General features: G+C 46.9%; 2 protein-coding genes across 3 annotated transcripts in view; one reads left to right on the plus strand and one right to left on the minus strand.

The window, feature by feature from the left end:
- Positions 1-12,931: 12,931 nt before the first annotated feature.
- On the plus strand, positions 12,932-14,655 carry MAP1LC3A (microtubule associated protein 1 light chain 3 alpha). Of its 2 annotated transcripts, XM_070381611.1 has the most exons (5): positions 12,934-13,180; positions 13,491-13,546; positions 13,631-13,737; positions 14,042-14,211; positions 14,489-14,655. In XM_070381611.1, the coding sequence occupies exons 1-4, from the start codon at positions 13,141-13,143 to the stop codon at positions 14,202-14,204; spliced, it is 366 nt and encodes a 121-aa protein (XP_070237712.1). In that variant the 5' UTR covers positions 12,934-13,140; the 3' UTR covers positions 14,205-14,211; positions 14,489-14,655. The 2 variants fall into 2 exon arrangements, with proteins under 2 accessions (XP_070237711.1, XP_070237712.1); XM_070381610.1 differs by having other exon boundaries at positions 12,932-13,180; positions 14,042-14,655.
- A 193-nt stretch (positions 14,656-14,848) lies between these two features.
- PIGU (phosphatidylinositol glycan anchor biosynthesis class U) overlaps positions 14,849-20,652 on the minus strand; it is a 90,982-nt gene continuing 85,178 nt past the window's right edge. Inside the window, exon 12 of the mRNA XM_005900433.3 lies at positions 14,849-15,290. Coding sequence (XP_005900495.2) covers positions 15,177-15,290 — 114 coding nt within the window. The 3' untranslated portion in view covers positions 14,849-15,176. The remainder of the gene's footprint in view (positions 15,291-20,652) is intronic.

Genomic DNA, 20,652 nt, shown 5'->3' on the forward strand with positions numbered 1-20,652 from the left:
ACCTTTGCAGTTTGCTGCAGATGGGGTGGTACAGCATCTTAACGGTGAGGAAGTTGGGTTCTCTGGAATGGCTTGCCTGAGATCTCATGGACGGAGCACAGGCCTCTGACTCCAGCAGCTCTGCTGTTTCCATATTGCCTTCCCTAGAAATCCTAAGTGGTCTGGTTCACCCATGTGCTCACCCTGAGTAAGCATCTGCCTTCCCTTAAGGCGCGGAATGGGGTTGGGGGTGCGTTCACCACTCAATGAAGCCAAGCTGTAGGCCACTGGTCACCCAGCAGCACTCTGGGGTTTTTCCCTCCAGAAACTGTATTTTTGTTAGGGTTTGTTTTTGTCTTTGTTTCTTGTTACAGAGGAAAAGGGCTTCCCTGGTGGCTCAGATGATAAAAATCCCCCTGCAATGCAGGAGACGTGGGTTGGATCCCTAGGTGGGGAAGATCCCCTGAGAGAAGGGAATGGCAACCCACTCCAGTATTCTTGCCTGGAGAATTCCATCTACAAAGGATGGTGGGCTACCGCCCATGGGGTCACAGAGAGTCAAACACGACTAAGATGACTACCACTGGCTGACAGAAGTAAAAGGTTTCAACTATAAAGCTTTCCCCCTCCTTGTCCTGCTCCCTTCCCCAGCAGTAACCTCCATCTCCAGTGTGTGTCCATCCAACAAAAATGCTTTGCTAAATTTTCCAGTGAAGTTTCCGTCACAGAGCACTCCCAGGGGAGTGTACCCTTGGGAGCCTGGAGGTGTAGTTTATAAGGGCTCAGCAAAATTTCTTCAAAATCTGTTCTAGTGGAAGGTCATAAGAACTTTGCACTTCATAATCTGTTTGTCTTAGTATAGGAATAATCCTTTTAAATACTTTCCCCCAAATCTTCAAGCACACCTGATCCTCTGGGCAGTCACTGCGTGCTCGCCCTGTCACTGTGGGCCGGGAGGCAGTGATCACAGACGACACTGATCAGGGCTCGAGAGGAAGTGCGATGTGACCACCATTGTCTTTGTTCTCAGAGGCTATTGAGACTTGGATTCAAATCTAAGGTTCTCCTGTCCTTCTATCTTGAGTTTCTTCAAAAAGAGTAGCAGGGGAAGATGGTCTGATTGACAAATTACCCCAGAGGGGAGGCCAGGTTTCTATTACAGGATTATAGGAGGTCTGGCTCCAGGGCAGGAGTTTGGAAATGGTTTGGGGACCTGGCCCTCCTCCCTGCATTTAGTTCCCCGACCGCTCCCTCTTGTTTGCCTTAAAATTCACCATCATAAAACTTCCCTCCAGGCTCCGAGGAAAGTTTGGGCTCCCTCTGGCTTTGTGGAAAACCAGATGGTCTATGAACATAATGATGCTCCACCTCCTAATCCCCTGGGCAGTGGAACCCACCTGGGAAGCTTGCCTTGGATTCATTCCACTAAATAATGCTATAACACATGCGAGTATCCTAGTGTTTTCTGTACTTAAAAGTAGTAAGTGTACGGGAATAAAATAACCGCTAAGGTTAGAAACTGACACTGGAGGAGCATGGCTTCTGGGTTTCAGAAGTATATTTGCCCAAATAACAGGGTGTTTCTATTCCCAGCATTATGGGGAAGAAAAAACTGTTTTTTGACTGCATGAAGCAGCATGCAGGATCTTAGTTCCCCAACCAGGGATCGAACCCACACCTCCTGCAGTGGGAGCACAGACTCTTAACCACTGGACCATGAAGGAAGTCCTGAATATTCTTAGAGAAGTTGAAATAATTTTATATTCTCTATTTAATTCTATAATTGCTACAAGTAACATTTTGCTGTGTTTATCACATAACCAGCCATTGCTCCCTCTATCCATCCATCTGTTGAGTTTTTGGGTGCATTTCGAAGTACTGCTGCTGCTGCTAAGTCACTTCAGTCGTGTCCGACTCTGTGCGACCCCATAGACGGCAGCCCACCAGGCTCCCCTGTCCCTGGGACTCTCCAGGCAAGAACACTGGAGTGGGTTGCCATTTCCTTCTCCAATGCATGAAAGTGAAAAGTCAAAGTGAAGTCGCTCAGTCGTGTCCAACTCTTTCGGACCCCATGGACTGCAGCCCACCAGGCTCCTCCATCCGCAGGATTCTCCAGGCAAGAGTGCTGGAGTTGGGTGCCATCGCCTTCTCCAGATTTTGAAGTACAGCTGCAGGCAGTGCACGCTCCTGAACACTACACATGCGTGTCATTAACTAGTGTGTTTGCCCTTTTTGGAGAGTCGGTAAGATTTGCGTACAGTGAAATGCAGAGACCTCAAGTTTACCACTGAAGTAACAAATGCTTGCACCTGTCAGTCCAGCGCCCGCCCCCAAGCCCTTCGAGATCACTTCCACCCTAAAAGCTCTCTCCTGCTGCTGCCCAGGCCATCTCCACCTCTGCTCACCAGAGGCGGCCCCTGTCTGATTGCCTTCAGGTGTGATCTTCACCCTCCATGCTGTCGCTGGGCTCCCCAAACGGGGCCTGCAGTTCAGGTAAGTGGTGGCCTCCCTTCACCATTTATCTTTCCTCAGCCCCTGCTGCTGTTCTGGAATTCGGATATTTCTCTCTGAGCTGGTATTGCCTTTTCTTCAGAAATGAGTCCTAAAAACACTCCAGGAATTACAGGTTTTCTCCCCTTTCGTATATTTGACTCAAACCCAACTGTTCTTTTTGTGCATTTTTTCATTGAGAATCCTAAATCATCTTTCTGCACCAAATCCAAGTTCTCATGAATTACCCAAAAAAGAACAAAGAAATGGAGATCTCATGAATTGGATCATTGCAGCAAAGATCAAATCATTAAATTTGAAGATTTTATAGAAGTCATTCGATAGGTAGAAATCATTAAATTGGCAGGTACATCAAATTGGTAGACGAAATCCAGGGTGAGCTTAAACTGATGAATCATATTCAATTAAGAAAATAACACAAACACATTCAAAGAACTGGGCCTACCATTATGTTAAACAAGCCCAGCTGGATCAACGGGCACCTTTACCTGGGTCTCCCAGGCCTTTAACTTTATTCCCTGGGGCTTGCTCTTCCCCGGCCCCTGGATGGAACATAGGGCAAGTCCTGGGCTTCCCCCGTCAGCAGATGATGTGTCCGGTCCAGTGTAACAAAATGACTAAAAGGTGTTTGGGATAGAAGCTGCCCCTTCCTCAGGCTGGGTGCGCTGCCAGCCTTGCCCCTGGCAGTGGAGGGAACAGCAAGTGCTTGACTGGCCTATTTCCCCACCTTGTACTGTCTTATTTGCAAAGAGGGGAGTGAGATGAGGAAAGTTCATGCTTTATCAGTATTGTGAACTGGCTTCTTCCTCTCGGAGCCTGGTGTGTGTTCAAAGCTGATGCTTGTGCTTCCGGTGCATTCTACTCGGTTTTGTTTTTTTTTTTTTACTTTACAATATTGTATTGGTTTTGCCGTACATTAACATGTTTTCAAAACTCTGGCTCTTGTCCCCCCAGCCCCGTTACCTTCCATCCTGCAGGCCCAACCTTCCATTCCCTTACTTGGATAATGCATTCTCTCTGGCTGGCCCCCTGTAACTTTCCTTTAGACTCCTGGTTCTCAGGGTCCTCTCCGCACACGCCCCCTCTGTTGATTCAAGGTTAAGCAGAATCACCCTCCCACCTCCCTCCATCCGTGGTGAGACTCCAGCAAATTCCACAGCTTCTAAAAATTGTCCTCGGATTTCTAGCTCTTTGGTGGGATAAGATCAGGCGGAAGTGTGAATTCACTGTGGGCTGCTTTGTCTTGCAGTCCTGCGTTCGTCCTGTTCCCCTCCTGGCATATGGCAAGTATTGCCTTGGGGTCTCAGCAGAAACTGAGATGAAAATAATCCCATTTTAACATCCTCGTTCACAAGATGTATGTTGTTGAAGACTTGCCTAAAGGTGAGATGGAATAGGGAATTTCATCATTTTTAATTCTCTGGGCTTAAGCACTGTTTTGACACTCAAGATTGTTTTTTGGCTTTCAGGTAATAGGTTTTCATATATATTTAGGAAAAATATCATGAGCAAAAACAGCAGACTACCTAAAACTTGTTTTTATTTTGCAAACTCCCTTTGCAAAAGAGTGCTTTGTTCATTCAGTTACTAGTGAATGCCTGCTATGCACTAGGTCCCAGTCTAGACATAAAGGAGACAGTGGCAAGAGCTTATTTCTAGTGAAGATGAGACGGCCAATTGCAAAACAAAAACCAAGCTATGCTTGGGCCCCACCCTAGGCCAATTTAATCATAATCCCTGAGAGTAAGCTCAGTTTGTAAAAGCTCCTTGGGTTTTTGTGACATACAGCTAGGGTTGAGAACCTCTGGCATAGTCCTTCATGCCCTGGTTAAGAGTATAGGAGGCTAAAACAAAAATATCATAAGAACTTTAGAAAGATAAAAAAAATATGAAGGGAATAAATGCAACAGAAGAGTTGCAAGATTAAGTTAAGATCTCCCAAAAGAGGGAAAAAAGAAAAAAAGATTTTGTTCCAAGTTATGCTATAAGTAATAAAACTACTTTAAACCCAGATCTGTCTGCTGTTGAGTAAAGGAACAAACAGAGGCTCAGAGAAGGAACCTGCCGGGTCATAACGTAACTGGTGGCCAACCAGACCAGGGGTTGTTCCACCCTCACGTGACAGCCAAGGCCAGCTCTGCCGTTCCTCAGGCCCATGAGTCCCAGGCAGAAACGACACGACAGCACAGAAGAGGCACTGCCCAGAGCTGACACTGTTTGCTCACCAGTCTTCTCTGAGCCCTGAGTGCCCAGCATCAGTGCTCAGCCCAGACTCAGGCTCTGCTCCTGGTGTGGGTGGGAGACCACCCCTTAGATAGGACGTGTCTCTGAGAGATGACACAGTGGGTGCTCAGAGGAGAGGTCCCCACCCAACAGGTATTTACTAAGCATGTGCCACATGCTATATTCTGTCTAGGGGCCAGGAGAGAGCAGGGGCCAAATATGTAGGAAATGCTGCCCTTAAGGGGCTTACATATTAGTGGGAAAGAGAAATAAAATACATTTGTAAAATTATATAGCATATTAAATTTAAGCCCACAATGAGCTATTACTACATGACCATCATAATGGCAAAATTTAAAAAACTGGCAACACCAGATATCAAGAAGGAAGCAGAGCGATTGGAACTCTCACATTTCATTGACAGGAATCTAAAATGGGACACTGTGTTAGTTCCAGGTGTGCAGCCTGATTCAATATTTGTACATTGGGAATGATCAGCACAGTCGAGTTAACATCTATCACCATACATAGTTACAGAATTTTTTTTCTTGTCACGGGAACTTTAAGGTCTACTCTTTGAGGAAATTTCAAGTATACAGTATTATTAACCACAGTCTCCATTGTTGTTCCGTCGCTCAGTCGTGTCTGACTCTGCTGGACTGTTGCACCCCAGGCTTCCCTGTCCTTCACTATCTTCAGGAGTTTGCTTGAGTCAGTGTTTGATGTCCATCCAGTCAGTGATGCCATCCAACCATCTCATCCTCTGCTGCCCCTTCTCCTGCCTTCAATAGTCACCACGCTGTACATTATATCCCCATGACTTTTATGTTTATTTTAACCATCCCTAACCTCTGGCTACCACCTATCTGCTCTGTTCTCAGTATCTGTGAATCTGTTTTTTTGTTTTATTTACTTGGTGTTTTTTTTTCCTCCACACCTCATGGCTTGCAGGATTTTAGTTTCCTGACCAGGGATCAAAGCTGGGCCCTTAGCAGTGAGAGCGCAGAGTCCTTGCCACTGGACTGCCAGGGAATTCCCTTTATTTCCTTGCTTTTCATTAAAAAAAAAAAAAAAGTTTATTTGGCTGCTTCCGGTCTCAGCTGTGGCATGCAGGATCTTCCTTGGGTCAGGAGAATCTTTCCTTGTGGTGCATAAGCTCTCTAGTTGTGGTGCGTGGGCGCAGTACTTGTGGCACATGGGCTTAGTGGCTCCTCGGCAAGTGGGATCTTAGTTCCCCTACCAGGGATTGAGCGTGTGTCCCCTGCGGTGCTAGGTGGATTCCTAACCACTGGACCACCAGGGAAGCCCCTTTCTTGCTTTTGGATTTCACACAGAAGTGAAATTATGGTCCATCCATGTTGTCAAAAATGACAAGATTTCCTTCCTTTTTTATGACTGAATAATGGAATATTTTCCATTTTTTGTGCGTATGTATAGATGCCATACTTTCTTTATCTGTATCTGTTGATGGACACTTAGGTGTATCCATATCTTGGCTACTGTAAACAGTGCTGCAGTGAGCGCTGTTGTTGTTTGGTCGTTCAGTCGTGTCCAACTCTGGGGCGACCCCATGGCCTGTAGCCCACCAGGATCCTCTATCCATGGGATTTCCCAGGCAAGAATAATGGAGTGGGTTGCCATTTCCTTCTCAGGGGATTTTCCCAACCCAGGGATTGAACCCGTGTCTCCTACTTGGCAAGCAGATTCTTTACCACCGAGCCCCCTGGGAAGCCTGCAGTGAACATAAGGGGTACTTTTATCTTTTCAAGATAGTGATTCTACTTTCTTTGGATAAATACTCAGAAGTGGAATTGCTGGATCATGTGATAGTTCTACTTTTTGTTTTTTGAGGAGCCTCCACGGTGTTTTCCATAGTTGTTGGGACCAATTTACTTTCCCACCAACAGTGCACAAGGCTTCTCTTTTTTTCACATCCTCACCAACACTTGTTAATTCTTATCTTGAGAATAGCCGTTCTAACAGTTGTGAGCTGCCATCTCCATGGTTTTGATTTGCATTTCCCTGATGATTAGTGCGAAGAAGGCGATGGCACCCCACTCCAGTACTCCTGCCTGGGAAATCCCATGGACGGAGGAGCCTGGTAGGCTGCAGTCCGTGGGGTCGCTGAGGGTCGGACACGACTGAGAGACTTCACTTTCACTTTTCACTTTCATGCATTGAAGAAGGAAATGGCAACCCACTCCAGTGTTCTTGCCTGGAGAATCCCAGGGACAGGGGCCTGGTGGGTTGCCGTCTATGGAGTCACACAGAGTCGGACACGACTGAAGTGACTTAGCAGCAGCAGCAGATGATTAGTGATACAAGCACCTTATCATGTATGTGTTGGCCATCTGTACATCTTTTTTGGAAAAAAATGTCTACTCAGGTCCTCTGCCCATTTTTTTAATTGGATTGCTTGTTACTGTTGAGTCATAGGAATTATGTACATATTTTGGATAGAAACCCTTTATATCCAAAACACCTAAAATTTATTGTATAAATTTTCTCCTATTTGGTAGGTTTCTTTTCATTTTGTTGATGTACAGTGCTTTTAAGTTTGATATAGTTCCAGCTGTTTATTTTTGCTTCTGTCGACTTTGCTTTTGGTGTCAATTCCAAAAAATCATTGCCACGGGGACTTCTCTGGCTGTCCTGCGGCTAAGACTCCATGTTTCCAGTGCAGAGGGCGTGGACTCAGTCCCTGGTAGGGGAACTAAGATCCCACATGCCATGCAGCATAGCCAAAAAAGAAAATCATCACCAAAACTGATGTCAAGGACCTTACCATCTATGTTGTCTTCTAGGAGTTTTATGGTTTCAGGAATTACAGTCCAGTCTTTATTCTGAGTTGATTTTTGTGTCTGGTGTCATTCTTGTGCACGTGGCTGTCCAGTTGCCCCAGGAAGACTGTCCTTTGTCCACTGTGTATTCTTGGTTTCTTTGTAGGTAAGTTGACTAGATAAGTAAGCATTGGTTTATTTCTGGGCTATTTTGTTCCATTGATTTATGTGATACTATTTTATTATAGCTTTGTAATGTAGTTTGAAATCAAGGAGTGTGATGCGTCCCATTTTCTTTTTCAAATTGCTTTGGCTATTCATAGTCTTTTGTTCTATTTCTGTGAAAAAGGCCATGGTAGTTTTAATAGGGCTTGCATTGAGTCTGTAGATTGCTTTGGGTAGTATACACATTTTAACAGTATTAACTCTCCCAGTCCTAATGAGCACAGCATGTCTTTCCATTTATTGGGTCTTCAGTTTCCTTCATTAGTGTCTTCTAATTTTCAGGGTACAGGTCTTTCACCTCCTTAAATTTAACGCCAATGTAATTCATCCTTTTTGATGCAAGTTTAAATGGAACTGTTTTTTTATTCTTAATTTCTCTTTCTGATAATTCATTTTAGTATATTAGAAATGCAACAGATTTTTATATATTGATTTTGTATCCTGCAACTTTACTGAATTTGTTTATTCTTTCTAACAGTTTTTTGGTGGCATCTTTCGTATTTTGTATGTATAATACCATGTCATCTCCAAAGAGTGACAGTTTTACTTTTTTCTTTGTGATTTGAATAGCTTTCATTTATTTTTATTGCATAATCTCTGGCTAGGACTTCCAATACTATGTTGAATAAATGCAGTGAGAGTGGGAATGTGCTTGTCTTGTTCCTGATTTTAGAGGAAAAGTTTTCAGCTTTGAGTATGATGTTAGCTAAGGGCTAGTCATATATGATCTTTATTACACTGAGGTATGGTCCCTCTGTACCCACTTGGTTGAGATTTTTATCATCAATGGATGTTGAATTGCAACTTACTGAAATACATCAAAAAGATAAAATTAAAAAAAAAAAAGAAAAATGGATGGATGGACAGATAGTAATGAACTAAGTGTTAGATGTAGAATGTACCTGGTGAGAATATGGGAGGTCATTGAACAGTTATTTCAGGTGTTCTATTTGCTTGAAATTTTTCATCATAAAATGGTTAGGAAAACATATATTAGAAGGTGATAACTGCTCTGGGGAAAATTAAGCAAGTACTAGGAGGGAGTATAGTCACTGGGGTGGGAACTGCAATATTCAGTAAGATCATTCAGGAAGGCTTCCCTTGAGGAGACCTTGGAAATGAGCGCTCCAGGCAGAGACCAGTAAGTGCAGAAATGTCCTGGGGGATTCCCAGAATTGTGATAGAAGGCCGCCAGTGCAGTTGAGGCCAAGAGGGCAAGAGTGAGGTAGATAAACCTAGAGAAGCAACAGGGAGGAAGATCCTACAGGCCTCACGGGCTAACTGTTCAGCCTTTGATTTCTAACGATTGGGGTGTAGGAATAACCTGATCCAACACCTGTGTGCCCATGAGGATTCTTGTCATTGTAGTGAGACCAGTCTCAAGTGGGCAAGGCCAAAGCAAGGAGACCAGGGAGGAAACATGGAAGAAGACAGGCAAGAGGTGATGATGGCTCTGACCTGAGTGGCAGGAGTGGAAGCGGAAAGAAGTGCTAAGATTCTGGAGCTACTCTGAATGTAGAACTACAAGGTTGTGGGCATAGATAGGATGAGGAGGTGTGGGAAAGAAAGGAGTCAAAGATGACAGATGGAGTCAGGGAAGATCACAATTAGAGTCTATTTTGGGGAAGATGATGGGTTCATCTTGAGTAGGTCAAGTCTGAGATGTCTGCTAGACTTCCATCTAGAGACATAACACATGCCAGGCCTTTGGCTTCAGGGAAGATGCAGAGACAAGCAGTGAGGAGAGTGACCAGAGGACTGGTGGAGGGGGTGTCAGCCTGCTGCTGACTGGCCAGGTAGGAGGAAGATGGAGCAGAGACCTTGGGATTTGAGAATGGGTTATCCCAAAGGCTTAGCCTGACAAAAGAAAGGTGTAGCCACTTCCTCAAGGCCATGGCTGACCTAATTCTTCCAGCTGCTCTTAGTGGTTCTCATCACAATCTCCTGCAACTTTGTGTATGTGGGATGTGTCCACTTTGACACACAGCTCTAGATCAAGAGTCAGCAAACTACAGCCCTCAGGCCAAATTTGTCTGTTTTAGCAAATAAACATTACTGGGACACAGCCATGGCCATTCAGATTGTTTAGGCCTGTTTCTGCACTCCAACAGAACCGCATGGCTTCCAGAGACCATACGGCCTGCAAAGTTGAAAATATCTGATGGCTGACCCTGTCTCTCCCTCTTTCACTACAGGAACATTCTGTTGTTCTGTTACACAGGATACTTAATGATTAGACATTCAGGTGCCTGCCCCCTTTTTTAGCCATTAGGAGAATGTTCCAACAAACACACCTAACTGTGTTTCTTTGGGCTCACGTGTACATCTGGACTGCAGGATATGAGCATCTTCAGTGTGGGCAGATTTTGTCAAATTGCTCTCCAGTGAAGCGGAAATGATTTACACTTCTCATCAGCAGTGTAAAGAGCTCTCATTTTCCTGTACTACCCTAAAACTTACTATTGTATGTTTTTAGACTATAGTAATTAGCAGTCTTTCATTGTTTGTAGATTCCTTTGGGTTTTCTGGCTATGGATGATAGTTTTGCTCCTTTCTTGTCTTGATGCTCTGGCTGGGCCCTCCAAGCAATATTACATTTTGTTCAATGATATGATTCAAAATTTTGTTCCTGTCTCTAAAGAGAATAATGCTTAACATTTACCATGGAGCATGGTGTTTTACCGTTAAGTATAATATTTGACACAAGTTTGAGTTTTTTTATTTTTATGTTGGGAGAACTAGAAAACCATCTGGACTCATTTTTTGTATATGGCTACTTGGTTGTCTACTTCTTTTTAAATTGGTATTGGCAAACTATCTTTTTTCTAGAAAACTGTCCATTTATTCTAATTTTTTAATGTATTGGTATAAAGTTTATAATCTTATTTTGTCATTTCTGCTGTTATATCCCTTTTGTACATTTTGTTAGTTGCTCAGTCGTGTCCGACTCTTTTCGACCTCATGGTCTGTCCATGGAATTCTCCAGGCAAGAATACTGGAGTGGGTTGCCATTCCCTTCTCCAGGGGATCATCCCAACCCAGGGATCGAACCTGGGTTTCCTGCATCGCAGGCAGATTCTTTACCGTCTGAACTACTGGGAAGCCCTTTTGCACATTATTTTATTGGTCTTTTGAAGGATCCAGCTTTGTTTTGTGGCCCATATTAGTGTTTCTGTTTTCTATTTCTTCAATTTCTGCTCTTCATTATCTTCCACTTTCTTTGGGTTTACACTTACTGCATTCTAAAATTCTTTGACACTCTGCTCATAAATTTTCCGTATTTCTTTTTACCTAATATCACTAATAAAGATCTTTTAAATTCTGCTTTAGTTCCCCATACCCTCAACCTGGAGTTTTTATATGTATTCTCATTTTTATTTTGACCCAAGTAGTTTTCATTTCCATATGATTTCATCTTTAAGAGTTTTCTATAAGTGTTTTAAATATCTGAAGACCTAGAGTTTACTCTGCTCTTGTTTGTGGTCAGAGAACATGGTCTGTATAAAATTGATTATTTGATATCTATTGAGATTTGTCTTGGGGCCTAGTAATCAGGTCATTTTTTAAGATAAATGATTCCTGTGTGCCTGAAAGTAATATATTGGGTTCAAGTTTCTACCAGAATTATTAATAGTATTAAAATCTTCTGTATCCTTCTTCGACTGGTCTATCAGTTACTGAACAAGGTCTTAAATCGCCCACTGTGATGAAGGATATGGCCATATCTCTTTGTATCCTGTCACTTTTGCTTCATATTCTTTCAGCCTTTTTTTTTTAACCTCTAACACACGTTTGGAATTGTTCTATCTCCTTAGAAAATTATTCTTTCCATCATTATGTGTTGACCCTCTTCATCACTAATAATGTCTTTAGTCTTAAGACTATACTTTCAGGGATCATTTCTATATTTCGTTACTTTCTATTTTAGTGTTTGGAAATACTATTTACCTTCTGAAGTGTTTGGAAATACATACTTGACTTTACAAAGCCAGGTAATTACTAATTATCTTTATCCTCCTCTTCTCAAATAAATGAAGCTTCTCAGAACACTTAAATTCTGACCACCCTCTCCAGTCCTACCTGTGATCATGTCCTGCTCCTTGCTCTGCTCTCCACAAACTGTCACCATTCATGTTCTATGGCAAGTGCTTGTTCAGATAGACTTCCATGCTTATCAGTTTAGTTACTTGCCATTTTTCTAATTTCTTCCCTTTAGAGTTCTGCAAATTCACTACAAAGTATTTAAAGTGAAGTCGCTCAGTCGTGTCTGACTCTTTGCGACCCCATGGACTGTAGCCTACCAGGCTCCTCTGTCCATGGGATTTTCCAGGCAACAGTACTGGAATGGATTGCCATTTCCTTCTCCATTGGATCTTCCTGACCCAGGGATGGAACAAAGTGTTTAGATGAGATTTATTTTTATTTATTCTGTTCCGGATTTTAGGTGAGGCTCCTCATCTTTAATCAATTTTGGAAGTTGTTCAGGAATTGCCTCTCGCACATTCTCTTCTCTCCTGGAATGCTGACTGGACCCGAGTTCTCACTTTACCATTCCTGTCCCTTCCTCTTTTATATGTTCCATCTGGCTTGTTTTCTCCTCATTGCTTCTGCTCTTCCATCCAGTTCAGTGATTTTCTCTTCTGCTGTATCTAATAGGCTTTCTTGCCTCATCCTTTGAGAACTTGACTTTAATAGCGCTGTTTTTCAATTCTAGAAATTCCATGTAAAACTTTCAAGCTCCTTTGTAGTGTCTTGCTCCAAGTGTCTCATGTGTCAATCCCCCACCCCGACCACCTTTATCTTTCTCTAACCGAGAACGCCACAAAGCCAAGGCCGTGTGTTTTAGTGCTGTCATCCCCAGTGCCTCCTACCGTCCCAGGACGGAACAGGCTGTGAGCGCTGTCAGATGACACAGTGACGGTGGGGACAGCAGAAGGATGCTGTGCCGCAGCCCGGCCCCGCCCCTCCCGCCGGCGGAGCTCCGAGTCTGCTCCCCCAACCGCGTTGGCCTCGCAGGATTTGCAGCCTCCCCTCAGACCCGGCCTTAGGGAGACGGCGCCCCTCCGCGCCCGCCCCTGCGCAGGCTGTGACGTCACAGGACTGTGACGCGCCCTGGGAGCCCCCGCCCCTTCGCGGCGCGGGGCCGGGAATACAGGCTCTCTGCGCCGTGACGTCACGGGTCCGGGCGGGTAGATTTTGCGTCGGCCCAATGGGAGCGGCGCGCCGGCCTCCCCTTTAAGGAATGTTGTGACCTGACGTCACCCGGGCGAGTTACCTCCCCGAGCCGACGCCGCCGGGCTCAGCGCGAGCCCCGGAGCCCTTGTGCGCGAGGCGCGGAGCCCCCGGAGCCCCCGGACCGCAGCCACATCCCTGCGTCGCGCGCCCCGGAGGTCCGGCCTGCGCGCCCCGCCGGGCCGGCGCGATGCCCTCAGACCGGCCTTTCAAGCAGCGGCGAAGCTTTGGTGAGGCCCAGCGGGCGATCTGCGAGCGCGGGTTGGGGTGTGGGGGTTGGGGGTGTTGGCCGACAGACCCGACTGCCACAGGTGACGTCAGCTCCGTGACGTCAGGCGCGGGCTGGACCCCCGGGCTGGGAAGCCGGCTCGGGCCTGGGCCGGGGCCTCTGCCTCCCATCTCTGTGTTGTGCCTGGGCCGCGGGGCCCGACGGCCCTCGGGGGCGGGAGCTTCGAGGAGGCGGGGCGGGGTCGGGGCCGCCCCTCGGGTACCCGCGGGGCGGAACCTCGGCCCGGCCTCATACCCGCCCGTTGTCCGTAGCCGACCGCTGTAAAGAGGTGCAGCAGATCCGCGAGCAGCACCCCAGCAAAATCCCGGTGAGTCCCTCCGCCCCCTCCCATTCCGGCCCGACCCAGGCCCCAACTCGGGCTTACGCGTCCCCCGTCCCACCCGGCTCCTAGGTGATAATCGAGCGCTACAAGGGTGAGAAGCAGCTGCCGGTCCTGGACAAGACCAAGTTCCTGGTCCCGGACCATGTCAACATGAGCGAGTTGGTCAAAATCATCCGGTGCGCGGGCAGCAGCTGTCAGAGGGGGGACTTGGGTTCTGCTGGGATCAGGCAGGGCGCTGGGTCTTTCGGCGAAGGAAGGGGTGGAGGTGGGGTATGGGACCGGGAGCTGGGTCCCTGTTCTGGGGAGGTTGGGAAAGGTCAAGGTCAAGGCTGGGGTCAGTGTCCAGTCAGAGGTAACTGCCTCTAGAAGGGCCTGGGATGGGTGTGAAATGGAGGATCAGGGTCATTTTGGGGAGGGGTTCAGGCTGTGCTCCCCAACATCCAGGCCCCTCACAGTGTGCTTGCCTCCCGCCCCCCTCAGGCGCCGCCTGCAGCTCAACCCCACTCAGGCCTTCTTCCTGCTGGTGAACCAGCACAGCATGGTGAGCGTGTCCACGCCCATCGCGGACATCTACGAGCAGGAGAAGGACGAGGATGGCTTCCTCTACATGGTCTACGCCTCCCAGGAAACCTTCGGCTTCTGAGCCAGCAGTAGGGGGGGGTTGGCTTGGGCATGGGGGGGCCCTGTCAGGCTCTGCCCAGGGAGCTCCTCACACCTGAACTGAGCTGCCTCTGCTCCTGCCCCTGGTGGGTGGGGCAGAGGTGCCACCTCCTAGCCAGGGGGTACCAACTGCACCTCCTCTGCCCCTGGGTGGATCCTGGCCCAGTCATGTTAGGGGGTTGCTCTTCTGGGTGCTGGCTGGGATTGGGGAGAGTGGGGAGCAGCCCCCAGCACCCCTGCTCTGTGTGGTTTGTCTTTTTTTTTTAGGCCCCTGCCTGTCTGCCCATCTGCCCCTCCCCGACCTGAGGCGCTGCCCCTGCCTGGACCTGCCCACCCCTAAAGGACTGGCCCCGGGCTCACCTGGTCTTGATGTGGTGTATGGATCTGTGGTCACTGTCCCTCTGCAGAATAAAGATTGCTCAGGCCTGCCTGGCCCTCTGCCTCCAGCTGCTTGGGGACTGGGAAGGGCTGGGGGGTGGGGAGAGGACTGCCCCACACCATTTTTGGCTGGCCCGCACACAGACCTATGTTCTGTGGACTCAGCGCTCTCAGGAAACCCACACCTGTGTGTAGTGCCCCACGGCAGTATTATGGGTCATGCCCACCCCTTCCAAGAGTGCAGTGTGGTTCCAGGTAGATGTGTTTGTAACAAAAAACATTTATTAAGTAGCCACAACCTAACAAACCCTGCTCACCTGCTTCATCCCCTTTCCTGCTTGGGAGGGAGGGCTCCTTGGTATGCAGAGCCACAAAGTGGGCGATCCAAGGGGAGATGCTCCTGGTGACTTCCCCACAGACCTTGCTACTGGCCTTGGCTCCTCACTGGTAGTCGTCACCTTGGACTCAAACCTCATCTGCCCTTGGTCTTGCCTACTGGCAACTCTGGTTAGAGGGCTTGGCCCAGCTGCTGGCCCTTTCACCCCAGAAGTCTGTGCAGCCTTGTGCCCAGCCAGGCCTACTTGAGCACAAGCATGGCCTCCGTGCCGTCCTTGGCGGTCAGGTAGAGGCCGTGTGTGAGGTAGTATTCGCGCCGCAGGAAGGCGTAGAAATAATCGGAGATGAGTAGGATCTAGGGGGAGAGAGAGGTTGTGAGAAGTTTCATGATACCTGCCCCTGAACCTTGGGTCACTGAGGGGCCAGGTAGGTGTTGGGGAGATGCTGCCCAAGGAACCCCCCCATCTCAGGGCATACACTTGAACCTGCAGGGTCTCACTGGCCCCTCAGAAGTTGCCCTACCTCCTCCACCATGGTCTTCCAACCCAAGCCCTGGCCTTAGCTCTACACTGGTGCCCTTCCATCTCACCTGGGTGCCCACTGGCCCTTTCACCCCAGCCGTGTCCCCTGTCAAACCTGCTTCTCCCACTGGGAACCTATATCCCCCATCTTCCATCCAGGTATTCAGGCCACAGAATCAGCAGACTCGTCTCTTCCCCACACCAAGCCCCCAAGCCTATTGGTTCTGTTTCTGTCTGTCCCCACAGATATCACCCCAGACAAAGCCACTGTCATACGAACAACAGTAGTCTCCTCTCTGGGCTTCCTGACCTCAAACCTCCCGCCTGCCCCACCCTAGCAGCAGAGGTTGCTTTTCAAAACACAAATCTGGTCATGCTACTTTCCAGCTTAAGGCCTTGTAAAGGCGCTCCATGGCTCTTCGGGTGAAGATCAAACTCTCTGGGGCCAAGGCCTTGCACCTGGCGTGTCTGCTTCAGCCTCTCCCGTGCTCCATCTCACCCAGCTCCAGCCACACTGGCTTCTTCCCTCCCAGTGCCGGATCTTTGCTGTTTCCTCTGCCTGAAATGTTCTCTTTCCCTTTCATCTCGTCAACACCTGCTTGCCCTTCAGGCTCAGAAAGGATCACTTCTTCAGGGAAGCCTCCCTCACACCCCAGATTGGGTCTTGAAACCATTCACTTCTATGGTAGCACAGACCCATCCAAATTGCAGTTCTGCCTTCATCTGTGGGACTGCCTGATGACCACAGCTCCTCCTCTGGCCTGGGCAGAGTCCAGAGTGATTCTGCCATCATGGTGTCTGTGCCTGGCTTGGTCTGTCTGTCCTCTCTCAGCCCCAGAACTGAGAGGGCCCTAGCAGCTCAGTCCACCACCTCCTCTCCCTGATGCCCTGAAGTGAACAGGGATTTGCCAAGGCCCCCGAACCCTGGACCTGCAGTCTTAACAATTCCATTCATCCTAAGCCCCCAGGACCTCTGCTGCCTGAAACAGGATGGATGTGGGGAGAGGGGCTCACCTCTGCAGACACCACCAGTTCTCACGCACTTAAAAGCTTTTCAGGCTATCCACACCAACCACCTCAACACAGATGGGGAGATGTAAGCCTGGAGCTGGAGGAGCACCTGGCTAGGGTCTAAAGGCAAGTCAGAGGTGGGCGGTGGAGCCTGGGGTCTCAGCCTCAGACCCCCCAGGCCCCTGTCCTGGAAAGCCTCCCTCACATGTGGGCAAGAAAGAGAGCACAGAGGGGTCTGGGGGAGGCCCTCGGAACCCACACCATCAATGGCCTCAGGACCACGACCTGCCATTCTGTCACCGCAGGAACTCATCTAGAAGGCTGATGGAACCCATCTTACAGACGAGGAAACTGAGGCACCAAGAGTTAGTTGGCCTAAGGCTGTACTGGGAGAGCTGGACTGGTGGTCATCACCCTGCAAGGCGATACATCTGGGGCCCAGTGTGTAAAAGGCCCAGAAGCCTGCCGCTGAGGCTGTCAGGGCAGAGGCCCTGAGGCCTTGTCCCATAACTGCCTGTGGGGCACAGTTACCACAGCAAGGGCGGTCCTCACCCCCAGCAGTTGCTTTCTCACCCAGGTCCAAGTGCCTGGGGAAGAGAGCCTGGAGCTGGTGGGGACTGATCCCTGAGCCAGGTCAGATGACGGCAGGTGCAGAGTCACAGTTCATAACAAAAGAACTCCAATGTCACACATAATCAACTGGCCAAATAGGAAGTCAAAATACTAGGTTATTAGTTTGAACCATATGAAACTGCCATTTATGCAGATCAAAAATGGTTGAGTATTAACAATTTGATATGATTCAACTTAATATAAACTGGAAGAAAAGAAAGAGTAGTAATCTAGAAGTACCAGAGCAAATAACTGTAAGACCTTAAGGAGCTATTCTTTTTCCTTATAAGCCTAAACTTTGTAAATTATATATTCAAGTTATGGTGATAAAAATTAAAATCCAATTAAAAACAATCAGTCAATAAATGACTGAATAAATAAATAAATGGAGAATTCTTTTTGGACCTTTCAAGAGAATTCCAAATAATATACATAGAGACTCTCCCCTTAGGAGGAGGAATTCAATTCTTGCTCACTCGCCACCCCCTGCCCCTGAGCTTAGGCTAGACTTCGTGACTCACTTCCAAAGAACAGGGAAAAGAGAAAATAGCAACTCCGCACTGGAGAAGCCTGGCAAACACTATCCTAACCAAATGATGAAGGGTAAACAGCATGAAGTGTGGCCAGTGTATACTGCCTGAGCTTTCCAAAAACCTTAAATGTGGCCTCATGATGAGAAAAGCATCAGACAAACCCAGAGGGGACACTCTTCTGGGATACCTGGCCAGGATACCTCAAGACTGTCCGTGTCAAGGGAAATGAGGAAAGAGAGCATGAGCGGAGGACACAGGGGAGACGTGACTACTAATGCAGTGTGGTACCGGGCCTGATCCTGGGGGAAAATGAAGACATCAAGGGAAAACTGGGGAAATTCACATCAGATCTGGGGTTTGCTTCGTCGTAACAGACCAGGGTCAGTTTCTTGGTTTGGACAAACATACCACGGTACTGGGGCTTCACCAGTGGCTCAGCAGTAAAGAACCTGCCTGCCAATGCCAGAGACATAAGAGTCATGGGTTTGATCCCTGGGTGGGGAAGATCCCCCAGAGGAGGGCATGGCAACCCACTCCAGTATTCTTGCCTAGAGAATCCCCACGGACAGAGGAGCCTGGTGGGCTCAGTGCATAGGGTTGCAAAGGGCTGGACAGGACTGAAGCAACTGAGCATGCGCGCACTGTGGCACTATGTTAACATGGGAGACTAGGTGGGGGGCATATGGAAATTCTCTGCACTATAAAATTATTCCAACATTTACACATTTTAAAAAGCAATGTATTATTGTTATATGCAACAACATGAATGAGCCTCAAAAATATCTTGCTGACTGAAAGAAGGCTTCAGGAAATGTACATGAAGATTTGTGTTTTACCATTAATAAAGGAAATTGAAGATGACTCGATGAAATGGAAAAATATCTCATGCTGTTGAACTGGAAGAATTAATATTGTTAAAATGGCATGCTACCCAAAACAATCTACAGATATAATGTGATCCCTTATCAAGTTACCCATGACATTTTTCACAGAACTAGAACAAATAATCCTAAAACTTATATGGAACCATGCAAGACCCAGAACTGCCAAAGCAATTTTGAGGAAAGAGAACAAAGCAGGAGGCATAACCGTCCCAGACTTCAGATAATACTACAAAAGCTACAGTAATCAAAGTGTCATGATACTATCACAAAAGAAGATATGGATCAACAGAAAAGAAAGCCGAGAAGTAAATCCACACACCTACAGTCAATTAATTTTCAACACAGGAGGTGAGAATATACAATGGGGAAAGACAACCTCTTCAGCAAGGGGTGTTGGGAAAGCTGGACAGCTGCATGAAGTCAGCAGGAAGAACACATCCTCCCACCATACACAAAAATAAACTCAAAACAGCTTCAAGACTTAAACATCAGACATGACACCATAAAACTGGAACACAGGCAACATTCTCTGACATAAATTGTGCCAATGTTTTCTTAGGTCAGTCTCCCAAGGGAATAGAAATAAAAGCAAAGACAGACAAATGGGACCTAATCAAGCTTACAGGTTTCTGTACAGCAAAGGAAACCACAAACAAAATGGAGACAACCTACAGAACGGGAGAAAACAGTTGCCAATGATGTGACTGACAACAGCTTAATTTCCAAAATATACAGCTTATACAGTTCAACAACAAAAAGCAACCCAACCGAAAAATGAGCAGGAGGACTAAATAGACATTTCTCCAAAGACGACATACAGATGGCCAACAGGCACATGAAAAGATGCTCAACGTCGCTATTAGAGAAAAGAAAGTCAAAACTACCATGAGATATCACCTCACACTGGTCAGAATGGCCACCATTAAGAAGTCCACAAATAACAAATGTTCTGAAGAGGGTGTGGAGAAAAGAGAACCCTCCTATACTGTCGGTGGAAATGGAAGTTGGTGCAGCCACTATGGAAAACAATATGGAGCTTCCTCAGAAAACTTAAAAACAGAGCTGCCATATGAGCCAGCAGTTGTGCTCCTGGGCACATATCCAGAAATAAAAACCATAATTCAAAAACTATACACGTCCACAGCAGCACCGTTCCCAACAGCCGAGACGTGGAAACCTAAATGCCATCGGTAGATGAACAGGTACAGAACACACACAGTCAACAGAACACTACTTGGCCAAAACAAAAAGAACTAAATGATGCCCGTTTGTAGCAACACGGATGGAACTAGAGGTCATTATACTAAATGAAGTAAGTCAGAAGACAAGTATCATGTATCATTTATATGTGGAATCTAAAATATGATAATATGGACTTATCTACAAAACAGAAACACACACAGAGAGCAGACTCGCGCTGGCAAGAGAGTGGCGGGGAGGAGCTGGGTGGGAGTTTGCGGCCAGCAGAGGCAAACTGTTCCATACAGAATGGAATGACAAGGTTCTACTACACAGCACAGGGAGCTGCACTCGATATCCTGTGATAAGCCCAATGGAAAAGAACATTAAGAAAGATAGGGACTTCTTTGGTGGTCCAGCAGCTGAGACTTCACACTTCCATTGCAGGGGCACGGGTTCAATCCCTGGTCAGGGAACTAAGATTCCGCATGCCACAGAGCAGCCGAGAAAAAAAAATGTATATGTGTATAACTGAATCACTTTGCTGTACAGCAGAAATTAACACAATATTATAAATCAACTATATGTCAATATAAAGTTTTTTTTAAAGATTTGTGTTTTTCACTGTATGTAAATTTCACATAAGAAAAATATAAGTTTTGAGCTCTGGTTAACAATACACATGCTGAAATATTTGGCAGGAAATGTACTGATGTCTGTATTTCACTTTGAATACATTACAGAAATAAGATGGATTGAGAAATGGATCATTTGTGATCACCCAAGTATAAGAAAATGGTAATGCTGAGGTCCAGGTGGTAGATATACAGGTGTTCAAGGTTAAATCTTTCAACTTTGTTTGTATGTGTGAAACTTTTCATAATAAAGCAACAGGGGAGTGTGGTGTGAGGGACAGAGTCCTGCGTGTTGGCTTGGTTTTCTGGGATCGAAGTCCTCAGTGGGTGCCCTGCCTCTGC

Source organism: Bos mutus, chromosome 13 (assembly GCF_027580195.1).
Source record: "Bos mutus isolate GX-2022 chromosome 13, NWIPB_WYAK_1.1, whole genome shotgun sequence".
NCBI lineage: Eukaryota > Metazoa > Chordata > Mammalia > Artiodactyla > Bovidae > Bos > Bos mutus.

Coding starts and splice junctions, on each gene's coding strand:
- MAP1LC3A (XM_070381610.1), top strand. CDS start 13,141: ATGCCCTCAGACCGGCCTTTCAAGCAGCGGCGAAGCTTTG. Junction 13,181..13,490: donor CAAGCAGCGGCGAAGCTTTG/GTGAGGCCCAGC, acceptor CGTTGTCCGTAG/CCGACCGCTGTAAAGAGGTG. Junction 13,547..13,630: donor AGCACCCCAGCAAAATCCCG/GTGAGTCCCTCC, acceptor CCCGGCTCCTAG/GTGATAATCGAGCGCTACAA.